The sequence below is a fragment of the Phocoena phocoena genome, chromosome 1 (assembly GCF_963924675.1).
Source record: "Phocoena phocoena chromosome 1, mPhoPho1.1, whole genome shotgun sequence".
Lineage (NCBI taxonomy): Eukaryota > Metazoa > Chordata > Mammalia > Artiodactyla > Phocoenidae > Phocoena > Phocoena phocoena.
This window is the reverse complement of record NC_089219.1, coordinates 53109173-53135571: the sequence shown is the minus strand read 5'-3', so window position 1 is coordinate 53135571 and position 26399 is coordinate 53109173. Positions and strand designations below refer to the sequence as shown.

General features: G+C 40.9%; 1 protein-coding gene across 2 annotated transcripts in view; it reads right to left on the bottom strand.

The window, feature by feature from the left end:
• PATJ (PATJ crumbs cell polarity complex component) overlaps window positions 1-26399 on the bottom strand; it is a 340450-nt gene that overhangs the window by 53899 nt on the left and 260152 nt on the right. For both annotated transcript variants that reach the window (XM_065889002.1, XM_065889011.1), the window contains exons 31-32: window positions 8390-8504; window positions 5183-5316 (exon numbers count right to left, since the gene is read on the bottom strand). In XM_065889002.1, coding sequence (XP_065745074.1) covers window positions 5183-5316; window positions 8390-8504 — 249 coding nt within the window. The remainder of the gene's footprint in view (window positions 1-5182; window positions 5317-8389; window positions 8505-26399) is intronic.

Sequence of the window (26399 nt, the reverse complement as noted above, 5' to 3'; positions counted from 1 at the left end):
GAAAAAGAGATTTATAAATGTAAATGTTGCTCCTTGATTAAAAAACAAAGTCTAATAATATCCTTGCAGAGTGGCTGCCTGCCTCTGTCAAAATATTTCCTGAGATGGGGCACTCGCTATCCCCAGGCAGTTCATGCCATCTTTGGTCAGCTGATGTTTAGGAAGTTCTTCCTTAAAATAATGTGAAACGTGTTTTTCACTGGGCACCTTGGGAGCACCTGAATTGTTCTCATCCTTCATCCACAAGAAGATAACCTTACATGCTTGCAGAAAGTCATTGTTGTCCTTCCTGGTCTTCCCTTTTCCAGTCTGTTCAATTCTACCTGAGATAACGTGGTTCCAACAATGTTCTTGTCAACCACATAATTATGCCCAGAAATGAACAGAATACTCTAGCTATAGCTAAAACCGGTCAGAGAAGCACTCCAGACAGATCTAACAGCATGTGCCAAAGCCTTGCATCAGGTGGGAACAAGGCTCATTAAAGGAACTGCAAAAGGCTGGCATGGCTGGAATTCAGAGTGAGTACAACGAGGCTGGTTAGAGTCATATTTTTAAGTGTGCAAGGCTCTATATGGGGTACCAAAGACACAAAATCAACAGGTGTGTTCTCAAGAAGCTTAGGGTCTGGTGGGTGAGATGGATAACTCCCTTTCCCAGGTGCAGGTTGATGACACAGAGTGGTAGTGCTAGAAAAGGGGTCCCAACAGTGCGGCTTTTGAGTCAGACTGTCTAATTAAACTCCAACCGGACCAACTGCTAGTACTGTGTCCTTGGAGAAGTTACCTCGCTTACCTGTGTCTCGGTTTCCTCACTTATAAAATGGGGATAATGCTACTACTTCTCCTATAGGATCGTTGTGAAGGTTAAATGAGATGATGTTTATCAATTATGTATTAAGAACAGTAACTGCATCACTTTTTAAAAGTTGGATGCTGAAAAACAAATGGCTAATTATCTAGAAACAGAGTCATGTTTCTCAATATGCAGGAAACATACTAAAGACACACAGATGAAGGGAGCAAAGGATCTACTTTAAGACGAATGTTTAACGATAATTAATAAGAACTGAAGTCAGTGTAGACAGGCACTGGGAAAAGTCCTTAATATTCTTTATCTTAATTAATCTCCATGCCAACCTTCCAACCTTAAGAGGTAGATTTGGTGGTCATCACCACTGTTTTACAAAGGAAGAAGCAGATTTAACTCAGAAGGGTTAAGTCTCTTGTCCAAGGTCCCACCACAGTTAAAGTTCTGGGATTCTGATACTGCAGGATCAGCATCATTACTCTGCTATGCTGCCTGTTAGGTTTAATAGAAACACTGGCTATAGTCTGGGACCTCTGACAATGGTACGCAGAGAAAGGAAAATGCAGAGTGAGGGCTCTGGAGCAACTCTCATTCTTTCTTCACTTCATTTGCTCAATCCCAAGAACAGTTCAAGTCTGCCAATATGCTTAAATAAAACATTTAAGTTTTTCTTTCTCTTCTCTAGAATTCCCAAGACTGATAATAGAATAACCCCAATAAATGACACTGGAGAGCTATATTTTAGTTCTTCTGAGGACACTGCAAATAAAACTTCTAGTCAGTAAGCAAACGTTTCTGAGAAGGGGGCATTGAGGGATTCCAGGACAGGTGTACGAAATATGATGCAAGCATCATAAGAGGTAAGAGTCCATGGTCTTCCATTTGGCAGAATATGCCAAGTCTTCTGAGCCACAGGATTTCATGCAAATTACCACTCCAAGACCAAAAAGGGGGCGGGAGGGAGACAGGATGAAAAGATGGCTAGATAGATGGATGGAAGGAAATTTTAAAAATATTAATTAATATACGATCTCTTTTATGTAGTGTGCCTTATCTGGTTTCCTGGCTGCGTGCCTCCCTCAAATGCAATTGTTGAAATCCTAGTGCCCCTGCTCAAAGGAGGCAGGGGTCTTTGAGAGGTGATAAGGTCATGAGGGCAAAGCCCTCATGAATGGGATGAGTTCCCTTATAAAAGAGGCCCCCTGGGCTTCCCTGGTGGCGCAGTGGTTGAGGGTCCGCCTGCCGATGCAAGGGGACATGGGTACGTGCCCTGGTCCGGGAGGATCCCACATGCCGCGGAGTGGCTGGGCCCGTGAGCCATGGCCGCTGAGCCTGCGCGTCCGGAGCCTGTGCTCCGCAACGGGAAAGGCCACAACAGTGAGAGACCCGCGTACCGCAAAAAAAACACACACACACACACACAAAAAATGCAAAAAAGAAAAGAGGCCCCCTTGCAGAGCTCCCTTGCTCCTTTCACCATGGAAGGATACAAGAAACCTGCAACTTAGAAGAGGGCCTTCATCCGACCATGCTGGCACCCTGATCTTGGACTTCCAGCCTCCAGAACTGTGAGAAATAAATTTCTGTTGTTTGTAAGCCACTCAGTCTGTGGTATTTTGTTACAGCAGCCTGAACAGACTAAGACACCTGCTTACAAGAAACACATAAAAATTAGCCTGTATTAATTAAATCTAGAAAGTTCATACTACAGATTTACTTTTTTCCACTTTCCAGAGAAATTCCCTATTTTAACAGTTCCTATTAGGATTTTTCATTGGTTGATCCCCTATATAGACCACAAACATTAAAGGCAGTAGAATCAACTTAAATGAGTGTGTGAGCTCTTTAAGGGCAGGGTTATTTCATTCAATTTTGTATCCTCAGCAGTAAGCAAAGGGCAGCCTTTGAGCAAACACACGCTTCCTATCAGAGGAGCCACACTCACCAAAAGCAGACCTGGGGACACATCATATGGTTAAAACAACAGAAGAAAAGGTTGTCATTGAGGATTGGGTCCAGGTGTGCTCCTCAACCTTCCCAAGGGGGTCACCCTCGGCACTACCTTGGTATTTTAAGAGGTCTATTTAGACCTCTTAAACCTCTTAGACTGGGTGCAAATACAATGAGATGCTAAGTGAGACCTCCCTCTGTGATCTCAGAAACCACCTGTCTTGGATCCAGAGAAACTATTTATAGCAGATAGAACTGATGTGGTGTCAAGACCAAGTCCCAGAGGCTTAATTCCTCTAAAGATGGCAAAAAAAAATCTATTGGACACACAACAAAGAGGGCACAGAAACCCTAATTGGGCGTGGGGAAGGGGGCGGTGGTTTGGGGCAAATGCTTAAGAAGGATCACCAGCCCTTAGAATGTGCTCTTTCCCAGCACCAGAGCTAAAATAAGGATGCATATCAGGATGCAAATAAGCAAGTGCAAAGGTGCTTCTGTCAGTGGATCTCAACATTGTCCAAGATTTCCTTTAATATGCTCTCATCTTTGTTTGCTAACTTCCTGCTGGCTGGATGCACTCCCAGGACCTGATTGGATAAAGTGACCTGGAGTGTCAATTAGGCTATGTGTCCCATATCAGAATTTGGAGCCAGGCGGGGGGGGGAAAGGAAAAAAGAGAGACCCTCACTGTGGTAAACAATGGTTTTATTTGTTAAAGCACCTTCCACCCACCTCCTGTTCAGCCTCACCAAAATATCATGCCTATATATTGTGAGTCTAACTTACAGCTTTTGATGAGGTACCTGAGGTTAGGAAATAAAAGCTGTGTCTCATTTCTCATTTTTAAGTGGTGCTTATCCTTCCAAGGACAATGGGATTTGCAGTCTCAAAAGGCAGAACCATATATTATGAACCTCAAGATGCTCTTAAAGAATATTTTTCGGCTGCCTCATGGTAGCAAGAGAAGCAGAGCACAGTATTTCTCAAACAGCCTCTCATGCAGGATGCGGAAGGTGATGTCAAGAAGTGGAAGCCCTCAAGCTGGTGGCCAGCAGCACAAATGTACACAGTATTCCACCCAACCTGATGAAGACGTCACAGTGCACGCTGGACGCTACACACAGCAGTTCCTGCCTGCACAGGCCAAGGCAGAGTAATTCAGGAAATAAATTATTCTGAACCCTGGAGAAAAGTTTTAACGATACTTTAATTGAGCTGAAGGAAATAAAATCCTTTAATAAATAAACACCAGCCTCTGCGCACATTCAGGTTCAGGTGGCTCACTAGTAGGGTCAAACTAAACATAGGATTCTCTAGATCAGTCCGGATAGCAGGAGAGAGGAGGAACATGACAAGGAAACATGTAGAAGGCAGTAAGACCCTGGTTTCTGCAGCCTATGCTGTTCTTGAGTTGCCTAGTGCCTTGGGGGACTAATATTCATTACAGAAAAATAGAACAGGATTCCCTGCCCCCTCCAACAGTACTAACACAGAAACATATTTCTGTCAAAAATGGAAAGAATTATTTTATTGATACTATACTTGTTTTAACTGTAAATACGGCATATACAATTTACTTCTTACCAAATAAAATGAGCAAAAGAAATACCAAAATGTTCATTTAAAAGCATATTCATTAGTAAGAGTGGTTGTCTCTAGGGGGAGGCCCTGGTTGGGATCGGGGGTGGGGTTGAAGGGCAAGGCTAGGGCAAAAGGATAGGAGGGAGATTTACCATTCACTTTATATCCTCTGTGTCAGTTTAACTTCGAATAATGTGCATGTATTACTTATTCAAGTAATACATGCACATTGATTAATCACATTTTTGTAAATCAAAACCCAGGAACTTTTACATTTTAATGGCACTGTTGATCAGTGATAATCAAAATACTGAATAATCAAAGATCCATAATTCAAGTAAAAATTAACGCTCTAGACCAATTAAAAAAAATTACGAGTAGACGTGAACATGGTCAAAATGAAGCCAGGCCAGGCTTCCCTGGTGGCGTAGTGGTTGAGAGTCCACCTGCCAATGCAGGGGACACGGGTTCGTGCCCCGGTCCGGGAAGATCCCACATGCCGCGGAACGGCTGGGCCCGTGAGCCATGGCTGCTGAGCCTGTGCGTCCAGAGCCTGTGCTCTGCAACGGGAGAGGCCATGGTGGTGAGAGGCCCGCGTACCGCAATAAATAAATAAATAAAATAAAGCCAAGCCTAAATTTTGGGAGTGGAGTAAGTGATGTACACTTTTATGTAGCAGTCCACTATATAATAATGATGATAATGATCATAATAACAATAGTTCATATACTTACGTAATTTTATGAAAAAGCGAAGTCTTCCACAGAAGTGACCCAAGGCCATAATAAGGCTCAGCATCTAACTCTGTGCCAGTGGATATAGTTCACTTCTAGAAACTTACCAAGGGTGTGTCTTTTCCTCCCACAATGCTGAGACCAAGCCCTGAACGCCCCTTGGATATTTCTATAATCATTTCCTGGCCAGGAACAATGGGACATGTGGCAGGGTCCACTGACATAGGAGCATGGAAACCACCTGAAGAAGGAGTGAACACAAGAATGACTGGCAAGTAGGAGATGCAGCTCTGCTTGCACACTCCACTGCTCGGGGAGTGCAGCGTTTATATGTGTTTATCTTTTCCTCCCAAGCACCATGAAATGAAAAGCTGGGTCACTACTGCCCATTCACCCGGGGATGAAACATGACGGTCCTATGACATTTTTGAGATTAAAACAATAGCTACCACCAACCCACACGATCAACCATTTTAGTTATACTTGAAATTTTTAAAATCTTAATATATACCATGAAAACTGGTATGGAAAAATTTAAGTTGATTAAATGATTAAGTACATATAGGTAGATGTTATAATGAGAATAAAGACTGGTATAAATGCTGAGCTACAGTTATAAAATACTAATTAAGAAATAGTGCTTAAGTACTTTCAATTAGAGCATATCATATGAATTAAAATGTATAAAGTATCTAATCAATAAAGTATGGCACAACTGAAAATAACATCACCTAAAAATGATCCCCAAATATAAATATACACAGTAAAAAAAAAAAAGTGTTATAAACACAACACTGTAGAATGAATTGCTGGGTCCATAACTGAAAAGGCTTGTGAAAAGAGTTATTGCTGTTTTACTTTTAAAAATCATTGTTTTAGACTGGGTTTTTCTAAAAACTGGGGGAGAAGAAATATTAACACATATACATCTTCAGTCAAACCTAGCTCCACTGAAGAATCCGAACATTCAAAATGTTAGTTTCAAGAGACTCTTCTACAAATAATATTTTCTAGAGAACGTCATCTTTTTTGATAACTAGTCTTGATCATCATGAGTACTGATTCTTACACAGTGATATAATTTGGTAAAGGTCTGATAATAAAGGGCCCCATCTGCTGGTCAGCTGCTGCTAATGCACAGGGGCCAAGCTGAGATCCACAGACCTCTGTACAAGCTGGGGCCAGTACACTATGGCCTGAGGATCAAGAATGGTTTTTATTTCAGAAGGTTGAAAAACAAAAATCCAAGGAAAAATAACATTTCAACACATGTGAAAATTATATGAAATTAAAATTTTAATGTCTATAAATAAAGTTTTACTGGAACACAGCCCTGCTAATTCATTTACATCTAGTCTACGGCTGCTAACAGCAGAGTTGAGTAGCTGCAACAGAGAGACCACGTGGCCCGCAAGCCTTATATTTACTCCTTGACTCCTTACAGAAGAAGTCTGCTGACACTTGGTAGAAAACAAAAGAACACAGGCCCTAAATAAGCCTGTGAGGGCTCTGCTCTGACTCAGCGATAATCATTGCCTTCAGGACCAAAGGGCACAAGTTTCGGGGTGCTACCGAAGTGGATGTGAGCTCCCAAGAAGGACATTAATAGTGGGTGGAGCTGAGGATCATTCGTCATCAGAAAAATGCACGTAATCATTATCCAGGAGGCTGTCTGAGGAATTAAAGAAACAAGGTGCCTGAGGTGCCCAGCCCAGGGACTGGCACTGTGCGGCTTTCATATAGGTACCGCTCCTGACCACGTGGAATTTATTAATCGAATGGCCTCTTGTGTAACAATGACACAACCTCGCAACAATTTTAAAAGGCCATATCAGAAGGCTAGTAAATCGTAAACCTAATTTGACTCGAGATCTTTTGGCAACATACGTATTTCATGCTACATTGTTCACTAATTTCCAATAAAAACAATGTATGACAGTGTCATAGTTTCATGGATGCTTTAAATAGTTTATACTCCTTATGTAAATCACTAGCTTAGTCTCTTGAGTGAGGAGAGAAAACATAGTAAGAGATACTGGAGAAGGCATTTCTTTCCCTCCTCTGCTTCTGCCTCTGGCTACCCTATAGCCAGTCCTGAGTCAGTCTTGGTATTTATTTCTCTCATAGAATCTGGCCCAAAGCCTGACTCCTACCAAGCCCCCAATCAATGTTTGGTAAGTGGGTGGCTGAATGAACACAATTTCCACAGATTAAATTGTGGGATGATTAATTTCTGCTATAGAGGTAAAGGTATGGGATATATATTATCAAAACTCAATTGGTCTACATTGGAGTCATGAAACTTTTTTGGTAAGAGGCCACATGGAACTTTACAGGCCATACAGGCTCTGGTGCCGCTACTCAACTCTACCCTTATGGTGTGAAAGCAGCCATAGACAATACCTAAACAAGTGAGTATTCCAATAAAATTTTATTTATGGACACTGAAGTCTGAATTTCATATAATTTTCATGAAACATTCTTTTGATTTTTTTCAACCTTTTAAAAATGTGAAAACCATTTTTAGCTTGCAGACCATATAAAAACAGATGGTGGGCCAACTGTGACCCAGGGGTCATAGTTTGCTGACCACATCCATCAAGTATTTTAGTAAAAAATCTAGTGCTTTAGAATAATACCTGCTCATAAATTTTTTATGAGTTAATATTCATGAAAAGATATGTAAAATGCAAATACCATAAAGGTGTCAGGTCTGCTAAATTCACGCAGGGTTACGCTTTACCATTGGTGAGCATGTGTTTTAAATAGTCCTTCTTTTAAAACTGACTTACATTGCATAAAAGCAAAATGGAAATACTCATTATTCATTTTGAAGGTCTATTTTCAACCATTAGTCAGCATAATTCAATCCAGGAATTCAAAGAGAGAAAGTGATTATCAATTTCTTTAAGCACTGAAAATCAAGTCTTTAAATAGCTTACATCGACATACGCAAGGCTACAATTTGGTTCAATGTGATTTTTAAGAGACATTACTCATAAACTAAACACAATATTTTGGAGAGACTAGAGAATAATCTGCAAGACTCAGATTCAAGTAGCATTTAGTGAGGGCCTTTTTTGTGCTACTACTTTTATATTCAATAAGTAATAGGCAATCCCACTAGTGGAGATGAGAAAAAATGATTTTGGAAGTAAAGTGACCTGCCCAAGTCCCAAAGCCCAGGAAGCAGAGCAGGGATGCCAGCCAGGCTTCCTGACTCTTGGTCCAGTGCTCTCTTCAGGACATCACAATCCCTTCTTTTTCTAAGGTTTGATGAGTGGATTCAATTCTGCTCAGAGAAAGACTCATACCATAGCCTGTGAAGTCTGCATCTGCTGAATGGTATGAAGATGGTGCTAAAGGGATCTCTTGTGAACTGAATGAGACTTTCGTTGAATATTTTTGCTGTTTCATTTGGCTGCCGGCCTACAAAAGAAAGGAAAATTAGATGAACGTCAGAGAGGAGAAAGGTAACAAGAGGAGAAGACTTTAAAATTGGTGTATTGTTACCAAAACAATGGTGCACTCCAATAATGCCTCTTGAAAATTTGGAGTTGGAGAGGTGGCATGGGGAAGTTAGGATGATTTTTGTCCCATTCCCCATGCTTCTCTATTTAACTTTATATCTAAAATGCTTCGGTGAAGGATGGATCAAGGAAGGGAAGAAGGATAGAAGCTATCTTTGTGGTTTGTGTATGAAGCTGGGGCCAGGAAGCATTTTTACATGATGAAATCAGTGTGAAGTCTGTATATCTGTGCTGTGCTTAGTGAAAAACATCTGTGCTGCAGATGTTCTCAGCACATGACACTGCCCAACTTTTCTGGACATATTAACAGAGTCAAAGATGCATGAGGTAGGTTAATTGAGCATTAGGGTTAGGAAGAGACAACAAACCCAGGTACATCATTACACTTCAATTCACCTAAAAGAATGCTTATTCACCTTTGATTCCCAGTGCCTGGAACATAGTAGGGCCTCAATAAATGTTTGATGAATGAATGAATGAATGCAGAGAGAAAAACTGAAGACATGGAAACTCAGAGTAGGAAATAAATCTGTAATTCATTGAAGGTACAGAGACCTTTGCTGTGCAAGCTTTGGAAAATTAACTTGTAATTCTGAATTTTTGTTGATAATATCTCTAATGAATATTAGTATTAGAAAACTAAGAAAAACCAAAAGGACTCCATGCTTGCTTAACAGGCAGTTAAGAAATATAGGTAGTGACCTGGCCTGCCTTCTGGATTTGTAGTTAGCCAGGAAACCCATCCCCAGCTGGAAGATACAGATAAAGAAACCAAGACACAAATGTCAAGTGACATCTGAAATCATACAGCTAATGAGAGGAAGAAGTAGGACTAAAAGTCGGCATTTGAAGAATGTTGCAAGTTTAAAGTGTTTATCAAACAGTTGCTAGGTTATGATTCTACTGGTGTTCTTTTTTTTTTCTCTGCAGTTTTTCTATCACCATCATTTAATAATGACCATTCACTTATTTAAAAAGACTTTTTTGAATATATATTTTCAGTGATTTTAAAAAGAAGAAAGTGAAACAATGACAAACTAGGGGTTACTATGAGAAAACTGAACAATGGAACCACCTAAATATCCAATTACTCTAAAGACCACACTTCCCAGCCTCCTTGAAGCCAGACATGACCACAGACTAGTCTATGATCAATGGAATGTAAACAAACATGAACTGTACAGTTTTCAGGTCATTTTCTTAAGGAGAACAATCTTGCCTTCCCCTTCTTTAGACGAAATGTGGATGCAATGGTAATAACTGGAGCAGCAGTCTTAGACCAAAAAAATGGATGCTATAGTTTGAGGATGGTAGAGTAATCAAATAATGGTACAGTAATCAGATAAGAGGTGCTTGGGTCCGTGACACCATGGAGATACCATGTCATCCTCAAACTGATCACAGCCACACCGTTAGGTAAAAGAGAAACTTCTTGCAGCAATTGAACATAATCTTAACTCACAGTACTTATGTCACCTTTCCTTTGTATAATCTCAAGAAAGAAAAATTGATAATAAAGCTAAATGCCAGCTACAGAGCTCTTTTATGAAAAATGGTGTGAATTTTAAAACAGAAAAGCACAAGAGACAGTCATCACTACATCATGACTTTTATTAACAGCAGAGAATGTTTGTTGCTCATCTTTATTTCCCAGTTCATGTAGCATCCATTTCATTGTGCATACTAGGTAGGTTTCTAATAGATATGGGTTGAAAAAATAAGGAAGTAGTCCATAGAAACCAAGTGAAACAAACATATGTTTAGAGGCAGACCACTTGTTGGTAGATGTGGTGATGGATGAACGTAGCTCCCACGACTCATCCATTGACATAAAACCAAACTACCAAGTATGAAAGATTAGAAAACTTGGATTTGTGGACTCTAACCTTTAAAAATTATGTAAAAAAAATTTTTTTAATTGGGTCATTTGTAGAGATGTGGATGGATCTAGAGACTATCATACTGAATGAAGTAAGTCAGAAAGAGAAAAACAAATATCATATATTAACACATATATGTGGAACCTAGAAAAATGGTACAGATGAACCAGTTTGCAGGGCAGAAATTGAGACACAGATGTAGAGAACAAATGTATGGACACCAAGGGGGGAAAGCGGCAGGGGTTGGGGGTGGTGGTGTAATGAATTGGGCAATTGGGATTGACATGTATACACTGATGTGTATAAAATGGATAACTAATAAGAACCTGCTGTATAAAAAAGTAAATAAAATAAAATTCAAAAAAAATTTTTTTAAAAAAGAAGACAGATTGGATTTGTTGTTGAATGTCACTGTATTTGAACATCAGAGTTGGAGTGGACTTTATAAGTCATCCAGCCTAACTAAACCAGGGGTTCTCAACCCTGTCTTCATAACAGAAACTGCTAGGGAGCCTTTAAAATTTATGAATGCTGGAACCCCCATTCTAGACCAAAGAAATTGGCACTAGGGGTGTGGAGCTCAGTCAAGTGTGTTTTTCTTTTGGGGCGGGTGTTTGTTTTTTTAAGTTGAAACTTACTTTTTAGTTAAATCATGGATTCTTAACACAAGATAAATGGGTTTCTAAGAGATTTATAGAGGGAATTCTAGGAACTATAAAACCGCTGCGGTTGTATCAAAGTTAAACTTACCAGTGTTTTTCTGGGGAAAGAGTCTATACTTCATCAGATCTTCATGATAAGAAAAAAAAAATCACTACTCAAAAGAAGACAGACTGAGTTTTCTATTACTAATTAGCTGTGTGATCACAGGCAAGCCACTCAACCTCCTAAATGTCCTCATCTGTAAATTGGTGGTGATACCTCTATACCTTGCAAGGTTGTTGTAGAGACTGAAGATAAAAGTACATAAATAAACCTATCACTATTCCAGGAACAACTTAGGAGTTCAATTAATAATAGCTACTAATGTTTTTATGTCCTTTGATAACATATTAATAAATGATCAGCCAGCTTCTGACTGAAAACCTTCAGGGATGAAAAATTCCATTTCCACAAGGAATCTCATTCCTTTTGTCATAGCTCAAATGGTTGGGAAGCTGTTTATGATGAGCTGACACAGCTTCACTGCAGATGTTGCCCAATGATCTCTGGGTCATTTCTCTTCTGCAGCTATAGAAAAGGGTAATAATCACTTTCTGAAAGGAGAATGACTTAGATATTTAAGTGCTCACTTTTCAGCAGGGAAAAGAAAGGCCAGAGAATGTTTGGATTCACCCCAGTTCTAAAATTCTATGGTTGTAAAATGTTAGAGATGTTTGATATATGTCTTGAGATAAGTGGCAGTATGTAAAGTACTAGCACATTAATATTATTTGCAAATATATTACATAAAGTAAAAAAAAAATATGGTTCTAAATTTTTAAAAATTGCTTACAACTTTCAGTTGAAGTGAATTGTTTTCAGTTGAACCTTATTTTTAAGGTTCTTGCTACACCTACTTGTTTTTATTTAGGTTTTTAGCATATAATTTTGGATACTTTACAAAGGCATTTTCTTTTTTTTTTTTTTTAAACATCTTTATTGGGGTATAATTGCTTTACAATGGTGTGTTAGTTTCTGCTTTATAACAAAGTGAATCAGTCATACATATACATATGTTCCCATATCTCTTCCCTATTGCATCTCCCTCCCTCCCACCCTCCCTATCTCACCCTCCCTATCTCACCCCTCCAGGCAGTCACAAAGCACCGAGCTGATATTCCTGTGCTATGTGGCTGCTTCCCACTAGCTATCTACCTTACATTTGGTAGTGTATATATGTCCATGCCTCTCTCTCACTTTGTCACAGCTCACCCTTCCCCCTCCCCATCTCCTCAAGTCCATTCTCCAGTAGGTCTGTGTCTTTATTCCTGTCTAACCCCTAGGTTCTTCATGACATTTTTTTCCCCTTAAATTCCATATATATGTGTTAGCATATGGTATTTGTCTTTCTCTTTCTGACTTACTTCACTCTGTATGACAGACTCTAGGTCTATCCACCTCATTACAAACAGCTCAATTTTGTTTCTTTTTATGGCTGAGTAATATTCCATTGTATATATGTGCCACATCTTCTTTATCCATTCATCCAATGATGGGCACTTAGGTTGTTTCCATCTTCGGGCTATTGTAAATAGAGCTGCAATGAACATTTTGGTACATGACTTTTTTTGAATTATGGTTTTCTCAGGGTATATGCCCAGTAGTGGGATTGCTGGGTCATATGGTAGTTCTATTTTTAGATTTTTAAGGAACCTCCATACTGTTCTCCATAGTGGCTGCATCAATTCACATTCCCACAAGCAGTGCAGGAGTGTTCCCTTTTCTCCACACCCTCTCCAGCATTTATTGTTTCTAGATGTTTTGATGATGGCCACTCTGACTGGTGTGAGATGATATCTCATTGTAATTTTGATTTGCATTTCTCTAATGATTAATGATGTTGAGAATTCTTTCATGTGTCTCTTGGCAGTCTGTATATCTTCTTTGGAGAAATGTCTATTTAGGTCTTCTGCCCAGTTTTGGATTGGGTTGTTTGTTTTTTTGTTATTGAGCTGCATGAGCTGCTTGTAAATTTTGGAAATTAATTACAAAGGCATTTTCTTTGGCAATGTTTGAAATATATATTTCCTGTAAGCTCTAGTAATCTATAGTTCCTTAAACATAAAAATAGTTAATATAGATTTTAGCAGCACAAAAAAAAGTTCAATGGCAAAAATAGGACAAAAATTTGACAGATAGAAATTTATAGTTTTTTAAGAAGAAAAACTATATAAATACAAGGAACACTTGTTATTGCATTTATAATTCTATAAAACTACAAACTCTCCTTAAAATTTTTATTCATGACATTATGTAAGGCATGGGGCTCTCAGAATTTAGGCGCAAGTATGTTTTCAGAGATGCCTCACTTTTAAACACCTGCTTAGGGTGTTGGTACAGGAAGACATACAAAGGATATTTCCACACATCCCGCACAGGATCGGTGATACAGTTGTGGGTTGACTTCAGGTTGAAAGACATACCTTAACTTCCTGCCAAGTAATAAAGGATCAGAATTCATTGCAACCATCTCCTTTTTTTCTGGAACCCATTTATAACACACACCATCCGAGTAGAGCAAACATAAAGGGTCAGTTACATACGCTGTCAGTTGGACATTCCAGTGCCTTCTGCTGACCTGCCACCACACCTTGACCAACCACTTGGGAGATGTCTTCCTAAAATGTAAAAGATATGGCCAGTTATCAGTATTACAACTGTAGACTCAACTGTACTCTCCAAATTCAGCAGTCAAGCACCATTTAATGGGGCTTGAAGCTACTACATAAATGACCAACACACCAGGCAGGAGAGTTCTATTCATCCACCTGGACTAACTCTCAGAAATGAACACAGGCTTGTCATTTCCAAATGCTTTTTTGCCCTTTCAGGTCTGTCAGGCTTTAAGCCTATCAGATATCTTTTGATGGTCATTTCAGCCAGAGTTTTTTCTTCTTGAACCCTTTCAGCGTTCAAGTCCTGATATTAGAATTTCTTTCCCCTTAAAATATCCAATTAGAGGCAAAAATGTACACTCACTAAAGACACTGGGAGATAAAAGTTAGGCTGAACTCTATGGAGAAGTGCAGACTTCAGACTTAGGAGAGACGCAAACTATCAAAACACATATGAAACTGATGCATAGTTAAAGGACAGTTAGTTGAAATAAATGATGACAGTGATAAATTGACCAGAACGCTTGTCTGCCTCCCACCATATCCCATCCTTTTTTACAGGCAATTTACAGGGGAAATTATTAAATGATGGTTTACTCTAAGGCATGAACTCATGCATTTTGCTTGGACAAGGCAGAGAACACAGAGAGAGACTGATCTGGATAGGAGAAAGGATGGGTTTACTTGGCCATTGGTAAATGTCTGAGAGACACCCAGGCAGAGGGTCTAGTACACAGTTGGCAGATAGGTAATCTATCTCAAGGTGAGAGGAAAGGTGTGACTTGTATAGTAGAGTGTTAGGAGTTTGTGACCCTAGCTCCTCAACTTAAAAGCTCTGAAATCCTGAGCAGGTTATCTGACCTTTCCAAGCCTGAGTTTCTTCGTATATAAAATGAGAAAAAAATAAGAGCAGTTATACACTAGGGATGTTGAAAGGATTAAATGGAGCAATACATGAAAAGCACTAAGCATGGTACCTGGCAAATAGCAGGTATTTAATAAAGATGCTAATGATGATAGATGAAATCAACCTATGATAAACCTACGTTCCTAACTCTGCTATGGGGTTGGTGAAAACAATTACCTGGACAGGACACTTTCTCCTTTGGGGAACACTGGTGTACTATTTGACACCACCACTCCCACCCCCACCCTGGTTTCTTTTCTGGGCATATTGATATACTCTTTTTTTGGCTGCATTGGGTCTTTGCTACTGCACGCGGGCTTTTCTGTAGTTGCAGTGAGCAGGGGCTACTCTTTGTTGCGGTGCGCGGGCTTCAGTAGTTGTGGCGCACGGGCTTAGTTGCTCCGTGGCATGTGGGATCTTCCCGGACCAGGGCTCGAACTCGTGTCCCCTGCATTGGCACACAGATTCTTAACCACTGCGCCACCAGGGAAGCCCTGATATACTCTTTCTTCAACAGGCTCCCATCAGATTTGCAACAATACAATAGATAATGATCAGACTATGCCCAGCCGTTCATTATTACTAGATTACGTTATAATTTCATTTTTGTCTCCTCAATTCCCTATTAGTTTCTAAGCTGAGAGATTTAACCCCACCACGTAATATCCTGAGACTACAGCCTAGGATCCCTGGATGACTGTGAGTACCCCTAGCTGCTTACTTGTAACATTTTTTAGGACCAGAACTATCTCTCATTTAGATTCTCTCTTATTTCCCCCATATGGAAGGAAGATCCTAGAACTCCTCTCCCTCATTCCTAGCTTTTTCTTTCTTTTTTTTTTTTTAACTTTGCTCCTAAACAGATTATGTGACATAAAAAGAATTTTAAAATTACCTCTTCCCTTAATTCTTCCCTGAGCCCCTGGGTGGTGCCCCTTCACAGCATGACCAATTTATTTTATCACTATTTTTTGTAACATTATATATATTTAAAAATCTTATGTGTTTGTCTCTCATATACTAATATCATTGAGTTTGTCTTATTTGTTTCTTAAACATATGGCAGAATAGAATATAAGCTTGATAAAGGGCTAGTGCTAAATGAATCAAAGTTCAGGAACTTAAATCTTAAATGCACCTGGATGGATTTCAGAGCCAGCCATGAAAGGAAGGGCACACAGTGAAGGTGACCCTGTGGCCTCTATTTTTAAAGGATCATAGCTGAAAACAGAGAAGAAAGACATGGGAAAGTCAGTAAATGGTGCTCATGGGAATTTTCAGAATAAGAACTCTAAACTACCTTATAAACAGAAACCACTGGTGTTGCTCCCTCTAGTGTGGATCAAATGGCCTTAGGAAGAGCAAAAAGTGTCTCTATTTGAAAATGATAATGCAAAGGTCTGCAAGTCTACCTTTGTTTAAACCCAGATTAACCAGCAATGTGACAGAAGAGCTGACTTCCCCAGCTAAACACTTTAAAACCCAATTTGCATGTGACACAGGGTACTACTAATTGTAGAACTTGTCCTCATCATTTGCACTTGTAAATGAAAAGAAAGGGCACTGGAATAGCGGCGAGAAAAATCTGGGTTCAGATTGGTTCCACTACTTACTAGCAGCAGTAGTGCTTAGAAACCTTCATTTCTCCCAACAGTGAGAATGCAGTAACTGCTACCTGAATGAAGCGTTGCCATCAAAGTTGAGTTCAACATATGCTTGCTGAGCACCTGCTCTGTGCTGTGAGAAAAGACTAATGGAGCCTTGCACTTATGACATGTACATATCTGGTGAGACAGAAACTAGAGAAATAATTATGGAAATATTGAATTACAACTGAGAGATATATGTGTGAAGGTATGTGGCAGAGAGCAAGTGCCCAAGAGGTATTAATTTCCTTCCCTTTCTCTTATCTTGTCCTCAAAAATGTGGAAGGATGAAATCAGAGCTCTGAAAAGCATCTGGCCCACCACAGTGTCCCATCTCTTATACTGATTACCCTTAAACCTCTGGTCCAAGGGACGGAGCCAGTACATGATGGTGATAAAACAATCGTTAGAACTTACAGAGCGTGGTTGCCAGTTACCAAGCCAGGTAGGTTATTTTTTTTTCCCCAATTTTCTGGGGATTTTTAAAAAAATTATTTATTTTTATTTATTTATTTTTGGCTGCGTTGGATCTTCATTGCTGCATGCAGGCTTTCTCTAGTTGCAGCGAGCGGGGGCTACTCTTCGTTGCGGTGCGCGGGCTTCTCACTGCGGTGGCTTCTCTTGTTGCGGAGCATGGGCTCTAGACGCGTGGGCTTCAGTAGTTGTGGCACATGGGCTTAGTTGCTCCGTGGCATGTGAGGCCTTCCCAGACCAGGGCTCGAACCCATATCCCCTGCATTGGCAGGCAGATTCCAAACCACTGCACCACCAGGGAAGCCCAGGTTACATATTTTAGATATCGATGTACACTACAGACCTACGTGTTAGGTACTTCTATCATCATTTTAGAGTTGAAGTAATGGAGGTACAGAGAATCCAAAGTATATGCCAGGGGGCTTCTCTGGTGGCACAGTGGCTAAGAATCCACCTGCCAATTCAGGGGACATGGGTTTGAGCCCTGGTCCGGGAAGATCCCACATGCCACGGAGCAACTAAGCCCGTACACCATACTACTGAGCCTGAACTCTAGAGCACGTGAGTCACAAGTACTGAGCCCATGTGCCACAAGTACTGAGCCTGTGTGCCACAACCACTGAAGCCCATGTGCCTAGAGCCCACGCTCCCAACAAGAGAAGCCACCACAATGAGAAGCCTGCGCACCGCAATGAAGAGTAGCTCCCGCTCGCCTCGACTAGAGAAAGCCCACACGCAGCAACGAAGACCCAACACGGCCAAAAGTAAAAATAAATAAAATCAAAATAAAATTTTTAAAAAAACAAAACAAAGTATACGTCAGGCCAGCACTTAACACAGACACATCTTGTTCCAAAGTCCCTGCCCTTAACCGAGCGGTAAACCACAGGGACAGGGAAAGGGACAGGGAAAATTGTTGTTCCTCCCAACAATTCCTACAAGGTTCCCAGGAGTTGGCCTCAACATAATGATTCCATTTTTAGATTCAACAAGTCGGAACAAGGCATGCCTGCTTATTTCGAGCCTGGGCAGGAAAAACAAAATTCGTGGCACTTGCCACTGCAGTGACCTTGGGTGAGTCACTTTCCTTCGTGTTTACAATTAAATTTAGAACTTACTAATCTCTCAGCTATTGCTCCAAGGGAGCTCTTAGTGCCTTCAAAGATGAGGTTCTGGGACATTTTAAGGTGTTGACTTTGCACAGGGGACCTCTAAATAAGAAGACTGAGGAAGGAGTGTGGAAAGATCTTCTCATTTCATGAAACATACTGATACGACACATTCTGTGTGCATTATGTTATAATCCTCAGCACAGCACTATGCGCCCCTGAAAGAAAATGCTTGGTGGGCCAGGCAAATTACTCTGATAAGAGAAGGAGCTTCAGAGGGCTGGACATAAAAGGCAACACTGGGAATGTTCTTTATAATAGATAATAATGGAATGATATCCAGCTTACAATCACCAAAGCTGGCTGACTTCTGTCCCAAGGCTGGGTACTCAACATGTCTGTCTGTCTGGCCACGGTAACTGGTCCAAGTGTGGACACCCGAACCGCACAAGAACATCCTATAGATTTTCCAAAGTGGACCCAAGGGCACAGAGCCAGCCCCTTTCTGGCAGAGAGGCTTAGGAGCTATGGACAGCCATGCTCATACCATGAGGAAGCCAGTTTGAAGTAGAAGAGAGTCAGACAAATGTACAGAGTCACCTCTGCCAGCACCAGGTCTCTGGTTCCAACTGTCCCTTCCTGCAGTTATGTAAAAAGAACCTGTAGCCTATCAGTGAACTTCCCCTTCTGTCTATAAGAACAAGTTGAGGTTTTATCACTTGCAACCAAGAGACTTCTGATTAAAATGAGGTGGAGCCCAGAAACGATCAGAATAACAAACTCACTGGAGTTGAGTCTGTAAATAGAGATGAAGTGAACTGAGTACAAGACAACAAACTAAAGAAAGCTGCTCAGCCTAAAAGTAGTCAAAGGACAACTTTTGCCTAGATCAGTCCCATCCTAATTTTTTTTTTTTTTTTTTTTTTGCAGTACACAGGCCTCTCACCGCTGTGGCCTCTCCCGTTGCGGAGCACAGGCTCCGGACGCGCAGGCTCAGCGGCCATGGTTCACGGGCCCAGCTGCTCCGCGGCATATGGGATCTTCCCGGCCCGGGGCACGAACCCGTGTCCCCTGCATCGGCAGGCGGACTCTCAACCACTGCGCCACCAGGGAAGCCCCCACCCTAATTCTTACCCACTCATCTACCCACCTGGATCAGGTGAAACCACATTAGCAAAAGCTCTCACAGTATCTTAACTTTCCCTTCAACAGTACTCATCAACACTAAGTCATTTATTTAAAGTCAGATTCAAATCCAGGCTGTGACACTTATTAGTTGAGTGTCTCCGTGCCTCAGTTTCCTAATCCATAAAATGAGGATAATAATAGGCTTGATCTCATATAAAATATGAATTAATACACTTAGAATGATGCCTTTTGGAGCACATAGTAAATGCAGTGACAGAGTTAGCTGCCATTATTCTCAGCAGTTCTGAAAGCTTTCTGAAGGGAAGACTTATGTGTCATGCTCACTGGGATATGCCCTGTGGCTTGCACAGTGCTGGGGATATAACAGGCCTTCAATATAAACTCACTTATTTTCTGCTTTCTTTGAAAGATAAGATAATCAACATAGGTTTTAGGTTATATGATCTTAAAATTATGTCAGCAAATAAGCCCTCCCCAGAGAAGTGAAAACTTTACAGATGCGAAGAACATCGTAACATTTCTGAGAAGCTCTGGGATTCAGATGATGGGGCACCGAACACAGGTAAGAAAGTATGAGTTCAGGGCTCTGAGCTGTCACAACTAAGAGCTTCTCTGGGCCCATCATGCTTGCTGAATAATTATAAGATTACTTTCTCAATTTAGAAATATCTGGTAAGCAATAGCTTCCTTCTAGGCAAGATGAAATTCCAGGTTGAATAACAAGTCTCCAGAGCAGGCCATTAAATTGGCTGGGAGTGAAAGAAAGCTAGCAGACGTCCAAGATGTGAATTTGTATTAAAAATGTGTACCTATATTTCTGCTTTTTTTGAGTTCATGAGGTTACTTTACTGGCTACACTCACATCTCTATATTATCTTCATTATGATGCAGAGGGGAAGAGAATGGAAGGAAAAGCCAAAAGCTTTTCTCTCGTGACTTTCGTGAAGTAGACTTGACTGTAGATCTACTGTCTTTTTTTATGACTGGGAAAGGGAAATTTATCATGTAGGCAAATCTCAAGTGATTTTCAGAAATACAAGACATAAAGTACAATGAGCTGTGAAAAATGGCACATATTTCAATGTAATTGAACTCTGCCATTGGCAATTTGCATACTGTCACAAAAGAGAGGCCAGCGCTGACTCAGACACATTCTTCTGTAGGGAACACCTACACTCCTGCTATAGATGCTATTTTCTTATTGGATCTGAAACAGAAAATAGTATTCACACAGTGGCATCGGCTTCCGTAGCTGAACCAGAAATCCTACAGTTCTTGATGGACAGCAAACTGGGGATGAAAATGGATTTTAAGCACACAGTTCAGGACCTTGCTTTAAAAATGAGCAGGAGGGCTTCCCTGGTGGCGCAGTGATTGAGAGTCCGCCTGCCGATGCAGGGGACATGGGTTCGTGCCCCGGTCCGGGAAGATCCCACGTGCCGCGGAGCGGCTGGGCCCATGAGCCATGGCCGCTGAGCCTGCGCGTCCGGAGCCTGTGCTCTGCAACGGGAGAGGCCACAGCAGTGAGAGGCCCGCGTACCGAAAAGATAAATAAATAAATAAAAATAAATTTTAAAAAAATGAGCAGGATATTACACCTGAGAATTCCAGCCTGGATGTAAGACTTAGCAAGAAGCCTATAGTCATCAGAAACACATTTTAAACTATTTTTTTCCCCAAACTTGGATGCCAGCACTTTAAAAACACTTAGGAATAATTTTTAATCAAGCACAGCAGTCAAAATTGATAAACTGAACCTGTATCAGAAGTCATGTGGTATATTATTCCTTTAAAATTCTACACTGAACTCATTATCTTCTCCCACAGATATTTTTTTCTCTCTTTTTTTTAAAAATTAGTGACAATATCAGCCTCCCAGTTATCAGGTTTAAAACCACAGCCAGGGACTTCCCTCGTGGCGCGGTGGTTAAGAATCCGCCTGCCAATGCAAGGGACATGTGTTCGAGCCCTGGTCGGGGAAGATCCCACATGCCGTGGAGCAACTAAGCCCGTGCGCCACAACTACTGAGCCCGCGTGCTGCAACCACTGAAGCCTGCTCACCTAGAGTCCATGCTCCGCAACAAGAGAAGTCACCGCAATGAGAAGCCCTCGCATGACAACAAAGAATAGCCCCCGCTCACCGCAACTAGAGAAAGCCCGCATGCAGCAACGAAGACCCAACACAGCCAAAAATACATTACTTAATAGATAAATAAATAAAACCACAGCCAGCCTTTATTAATCTCTGTCTTTGCCTGCTTTCATCTAATCATTTCCAAAGTACTCCTGATTCCAGGATCACAACATGAAGCAAAATAGAGTTTTCTTAGACTTTGGGATTTCAAAGACCAGAAATTTTTCAAAAGGACTTTGAGGTTATAGAGTTACCTCTTTTTTTGGCCAGGTAATTGAAAGCAAGGGAATATTAGGTTGGAGTATATGAATTTGCTAATTTATGAGTCAAGAAATGGTCAAATATCAGTGATTTAAGAGGGGTCAACCTATTAGAGTCCTCTCCCCACAACTATCACCATGTATTACCACCACAGTGTCATGTAGGAAGAGCCATTTTAACACTAAAAAGTTAGGTAGGACACACTCTTAAAGGACAGTCCTTTAAACTGAATAAATTTAGCTTTATGAAGAACTCTCCACATGGTTATTATTTTTCATATTTCCCACTGACCAGTGAGAACCGTCACAGACCCACATGGGTCTAATTAATAACTCTTTAGTATTATCTGGATAAAGAAGAAAGCTTGGACTTTGGTGTCTGACAGTGGTCATGTCCTGGTTTTTCTACTTATAGGTTACAAGCCATATGACAAATTAGACTTCCTAAACTTCAGCTTCTTTATGGGTTAATACCAAATACCTCTTGGAGAGGCAGTCTGGCACGAGTCAGGCATGTAAGGTTATGAGTCAAACATAAGGTTTTGAATCCTTACTGTGGCACTTACTGCCCCAAGTGCATCAACTTCTGGAATACTCAGGTCCCTCATCTGCCAAATGGAGGGAATAATGCTCCATGATGGGGAGGATGGAGATAATACACTGTGTTCAATTCCTAACAAATGATAAGTGCTCAATAAATGGTGGATGGTATTATTATTACTATTGTTACTACTACTGTTTTTGTTGGGATAAATAAGATAATCTTTTAAAGTGCCTACTACAGGGACAGGTACCTAATAAGTAGTCATTAAATAACAGTTTCGGGCTTCCCTGGTGGCGCAGTGGTTGAGAGTCCGCCTGCCGATGCAGGGGACACAGGTTCGTGCCCCGGTCCGGGAAGATCCCACGTGCTGCGGAGCGGCTAGGCCCATGAGCCATGGTTGCTGAGCCTGCGCGTCCGGAGCCTGTGCTCCGCAATGGGAGAGGCCACAACAGTGAGAGGCCCGCGTACCGCAAAAAAATAAATAAATAAATAAAATTAAATAAAATAAATAACAGTTTTCCTGTCTTCCAGAGACACCTAAAACTCAGTAGACAAGAAGGAACAAATCATCTTTCCCCACAAATCTTCTTTTCCTCCTGTTTTTTTTGTTTGCTTTTTGTTTTGTTTTGGCCACTCCAAGTGGCTTGCGGGATCTTAGTTCCCTGGCCAGGGACTGAACCCAGGTCTGCAGCAGTGAAAGTGCCAAGTCCTAACCATTGGAGCACCGGGGAATTCCCCTCCTCCTCATTCTTTTACCAGTGAATGGCATCAACCAACCAGTCAGCCAGCTGCCCATGATGTAATCCGAGAATGCTTGCCTCACCCCGCTTCTTCTTCAACTTTGACATTCACACAATCATCAAGTCTATCAACTCTAACTCCTGTATTTATTGAATATCTGCACTCACTGACAGACCCCCTAGTTTAGGCCGCTGTCGACTTTCATCTCATTTCCTCTAGCAGCTTTTTAAACTCCCTGCCTTTAGTTTGGACATCTGCTAGCAGATTCCTCACAGGGAGCTCAAAAGGATCTTATCAACAGGCTAATCTCATCATTATAATCCCCCTTTAAAAACCATTCCAAAGGCTTCTGTTGGTATAAAGACCTTTCTCCTGGTCCACAAGGCCCTCCACCACCCAGCTCCTGTCTACTGCTCGGCTTTCACCTTCTGCCAGGTCCACCTGCATGGCCACAGCTGGTAGACCTGGGATGCAGCCTCAGGTACACACAGGTGATGGGGATGATGTAGGTACTCAAGTACTTACAGGTGATGGGGAAGCAGGCATTCTCTAAGCAGGGGTTAGAGAATGGTGGAAAGGTAGGGACTGAAATAAACTATAAGTACATAATTGATGAAAGGGACAGCTTGGAATGCTGGTCTGTTTTCAGTAGAAAATAGAAACCAGGATTTTTAATGTAAAAATCTCCTGACAACCAGTTTGTAACCTTTGCATTAGACCTAATGTGGTGAACTCCTAGATGAAAGATGTCTTATTTATCTTTACATTCCTAGAGCTCGATACATCACAAGTTCTCGGGAAACGTGTACTGAATAAGGAGAGTTCTAGCACACGTTGATTTTATATAGACAAAATCTGGTGTTAACAATAGCTACAGTTACTGAGCCCTTACTGCATTCCAAGCACTATTAAGAGTTTCACATGTAAAATCACACTTCATCTTCACAGAAAACAGGAGGGTCTCCTCCTCCCCCATTTTTGGGTGGAGAAATGAAGGCAGACAGGATAAGTCACTTTCTAGGTCAGAGCTAGTGACGGCAGAGGGGATGTTTATGTCCATTCAGATATCAGAGCCCACGATTTATATCTGACAGCCTTTTTCATCTGAGAAAGCAAGTACTATCAGACCATTTGGAGATACAGGTATTATTTGTAACACTTAACACTGATTTTTCAGTAGGTACATTTGAAAACTTTACGTGGATCAAGTGTATGAAGGGAAAGAGTAAAAAGTGTTCCTAAAATGTTGCTATTCTGGCTGGTGGGGACTCTGAAATGGTAAAACGCACTGTCAGCTGTCGCGTGAATTTCCACGTCACAGCCCGTTTAAGTTAATGATAGTTAATTCAGAAACAATTCATGCTTCCCCAGGCATCTTGCTACCCTGTAAATTCTAAAATCTCCACAAAGAAACTACAGGTTGAATGCCACCTCGAGCTGACTGGAATACTCTCATTTTTCTATCGTTGCCCTAAGGGTCAGAAATTACATTTCATAATGAAAGACAACAGTAAAGACAAACACGGCAGACCGTGTGAAAAAACCTAAACATTTTGAAAAATTTTGAAAAGTCTAAATGTTCTTGAGGCTGCTGCACACGAAGTAGGTCTGTAATGACAGGGATCACTTGATACACAGACTGCATGCACTGCTGCTAAGCAGAGTCATAGAGTGGGGCTAGAATGCCGGGCACATCTGCTGGGGGCATTTCCTAGCAAGGTTATCTTGGGCTGCTGGCCAAGCCTTGGGATGATGCAGATGGTGTAACAACTGCCATTTTAATAGCTCCAAACCTGCGTTCAGACGAAAGCTTTAAAGCACGTGTCCAGCAGAAGGTTTGCATACTGGGAGCAAGAAAGAAATTCTTTCTTTCAGGTATATTACCTTGTTGTTTATTTTATTATAATTTTTGCAAAGACAAAATATGAGAATATATCCTGCCACTGCCATCTCTTGCAGACTGCCATTGCCTCTGTCGCAGTAAACTCCCAGCCAGCCCATCAGTATCCACTCTGGCCCCTGTCCAACCTGATCGCTACATTACAGCTACAGTTTAGAGTCACCTCTGAAAGCCCTCCGTGGCTTCCCACTACCCTTAGCATAGAGATCATCTCATCAGCGTGGCCTGGCCCCTGTCAGCCACTCCAGTTTAGTTCCCATCTCACCAGTTCTGGCGACCGTGAACATTCAGAATTTCAGTTCCCCAAACTCCCAGAGGCTCTAAGGTTGCCCAGCTCCCTCCTTCGTTTCTTCTTTGCCCCACTGCCGGGTAGCGCCAGCTTCTTCAGATCTCAGTTCAATTTTCACTGGGAGAGCCCTCCCTGATAAGGTCAAACCCCCCTATTCTGTGCTCTCTTAGCACCAAGCGCCTCTAGTTCTTAGCTTTTATCAAAGTTGAGATTTCAAGCTATATGTAACATTACACGATGTCACTCTCCCATGAAGACTGTAAGCAACACAAGAAGAGAGACTATGTCTGTTTACCTTTGGTAGCATCTTCCCAGGAACTAGCACAGAGTGTAGCGACAGGCTGAACACAGGAATTTACAAGGTAAAGTCAAGCTTTAATTGTGATGGACAAAGAAGTGGGGCTTTTTTTACTTGAGTGCAGATTATATTAAACACTTGCAAAAAGATTCCAAAATGTGGAGAGACTACATTAAAAGTTCCTCGCATAGGATCATATTATAGTTCTTTAACAGAATCACAGAATTTCCAGTGTAGAGGTTACCTAGAATTAAATTTCTGATTTGGTTTCAGTTTGTGGATTGTCTATATTCTGTCTTCCCCTCTTCTTCCTCCTGTAATTTTTTAAAACATCTTTACTGAGATATAATTAACATATCATAACATTCATCCATCTAAAGTGTACAATACAATGGTTTTACCATTCAGAATTATACAAGTGTCATCATAATCAAAGTTTAGAGCATTTCATAATCTCTGAAAGAAACCTTGTACCCATTAGGGTCACTTTCTATCCCCCAGCCATAGGCAACCACTAATTTACTTTCTGTCTATAGATTTTGGTTCTGTTTTTTTTGGGGGGGGTAACATCTGACTTTTTATTGATTCAATCAATACATTGGGAATTTAGTAGCAAGTTAATGGCAAGCACTTACAAAATCTGTTTTTCTACTTTTAAAATAAGCTGTCTTAAACAATCTACAGCAACCTAAAATCACAAGAACACGTGAGTGGCTGAAGCACTTCTGCTGTTATGTCTGTGGCAAGCTTATTAGTAATTTCCTAACAAGTCTTCTAGTGCAAAGTGCACATAATCATTTGGAACCTCCATTACCATATTTGGCTCTCAGTTTCCCTATAAATAATGGTGCTTAAATGTAAGAGTTTGAAGTAAAACTGGGCAAGTGCGCCCATATTAACAGAATTACCGTATGACACAGCAGTTTTACTCCTAGGTATATACCCAAGAGAAATGAAAATACACATCACACAAAAATTTGTAAACAATTGTTTACAGCAGCATTATTAATAATAGCCCTATTAATAGCCCTAATAATAGCCCTATTAATAGCCCTAATAATAGCCCTAATAATAGCCCTATTAATAGCCCTAATAATAGCCCTAATAGCCCTATTAGTAGCCCTAATAATAGCCCTATTAGTAGC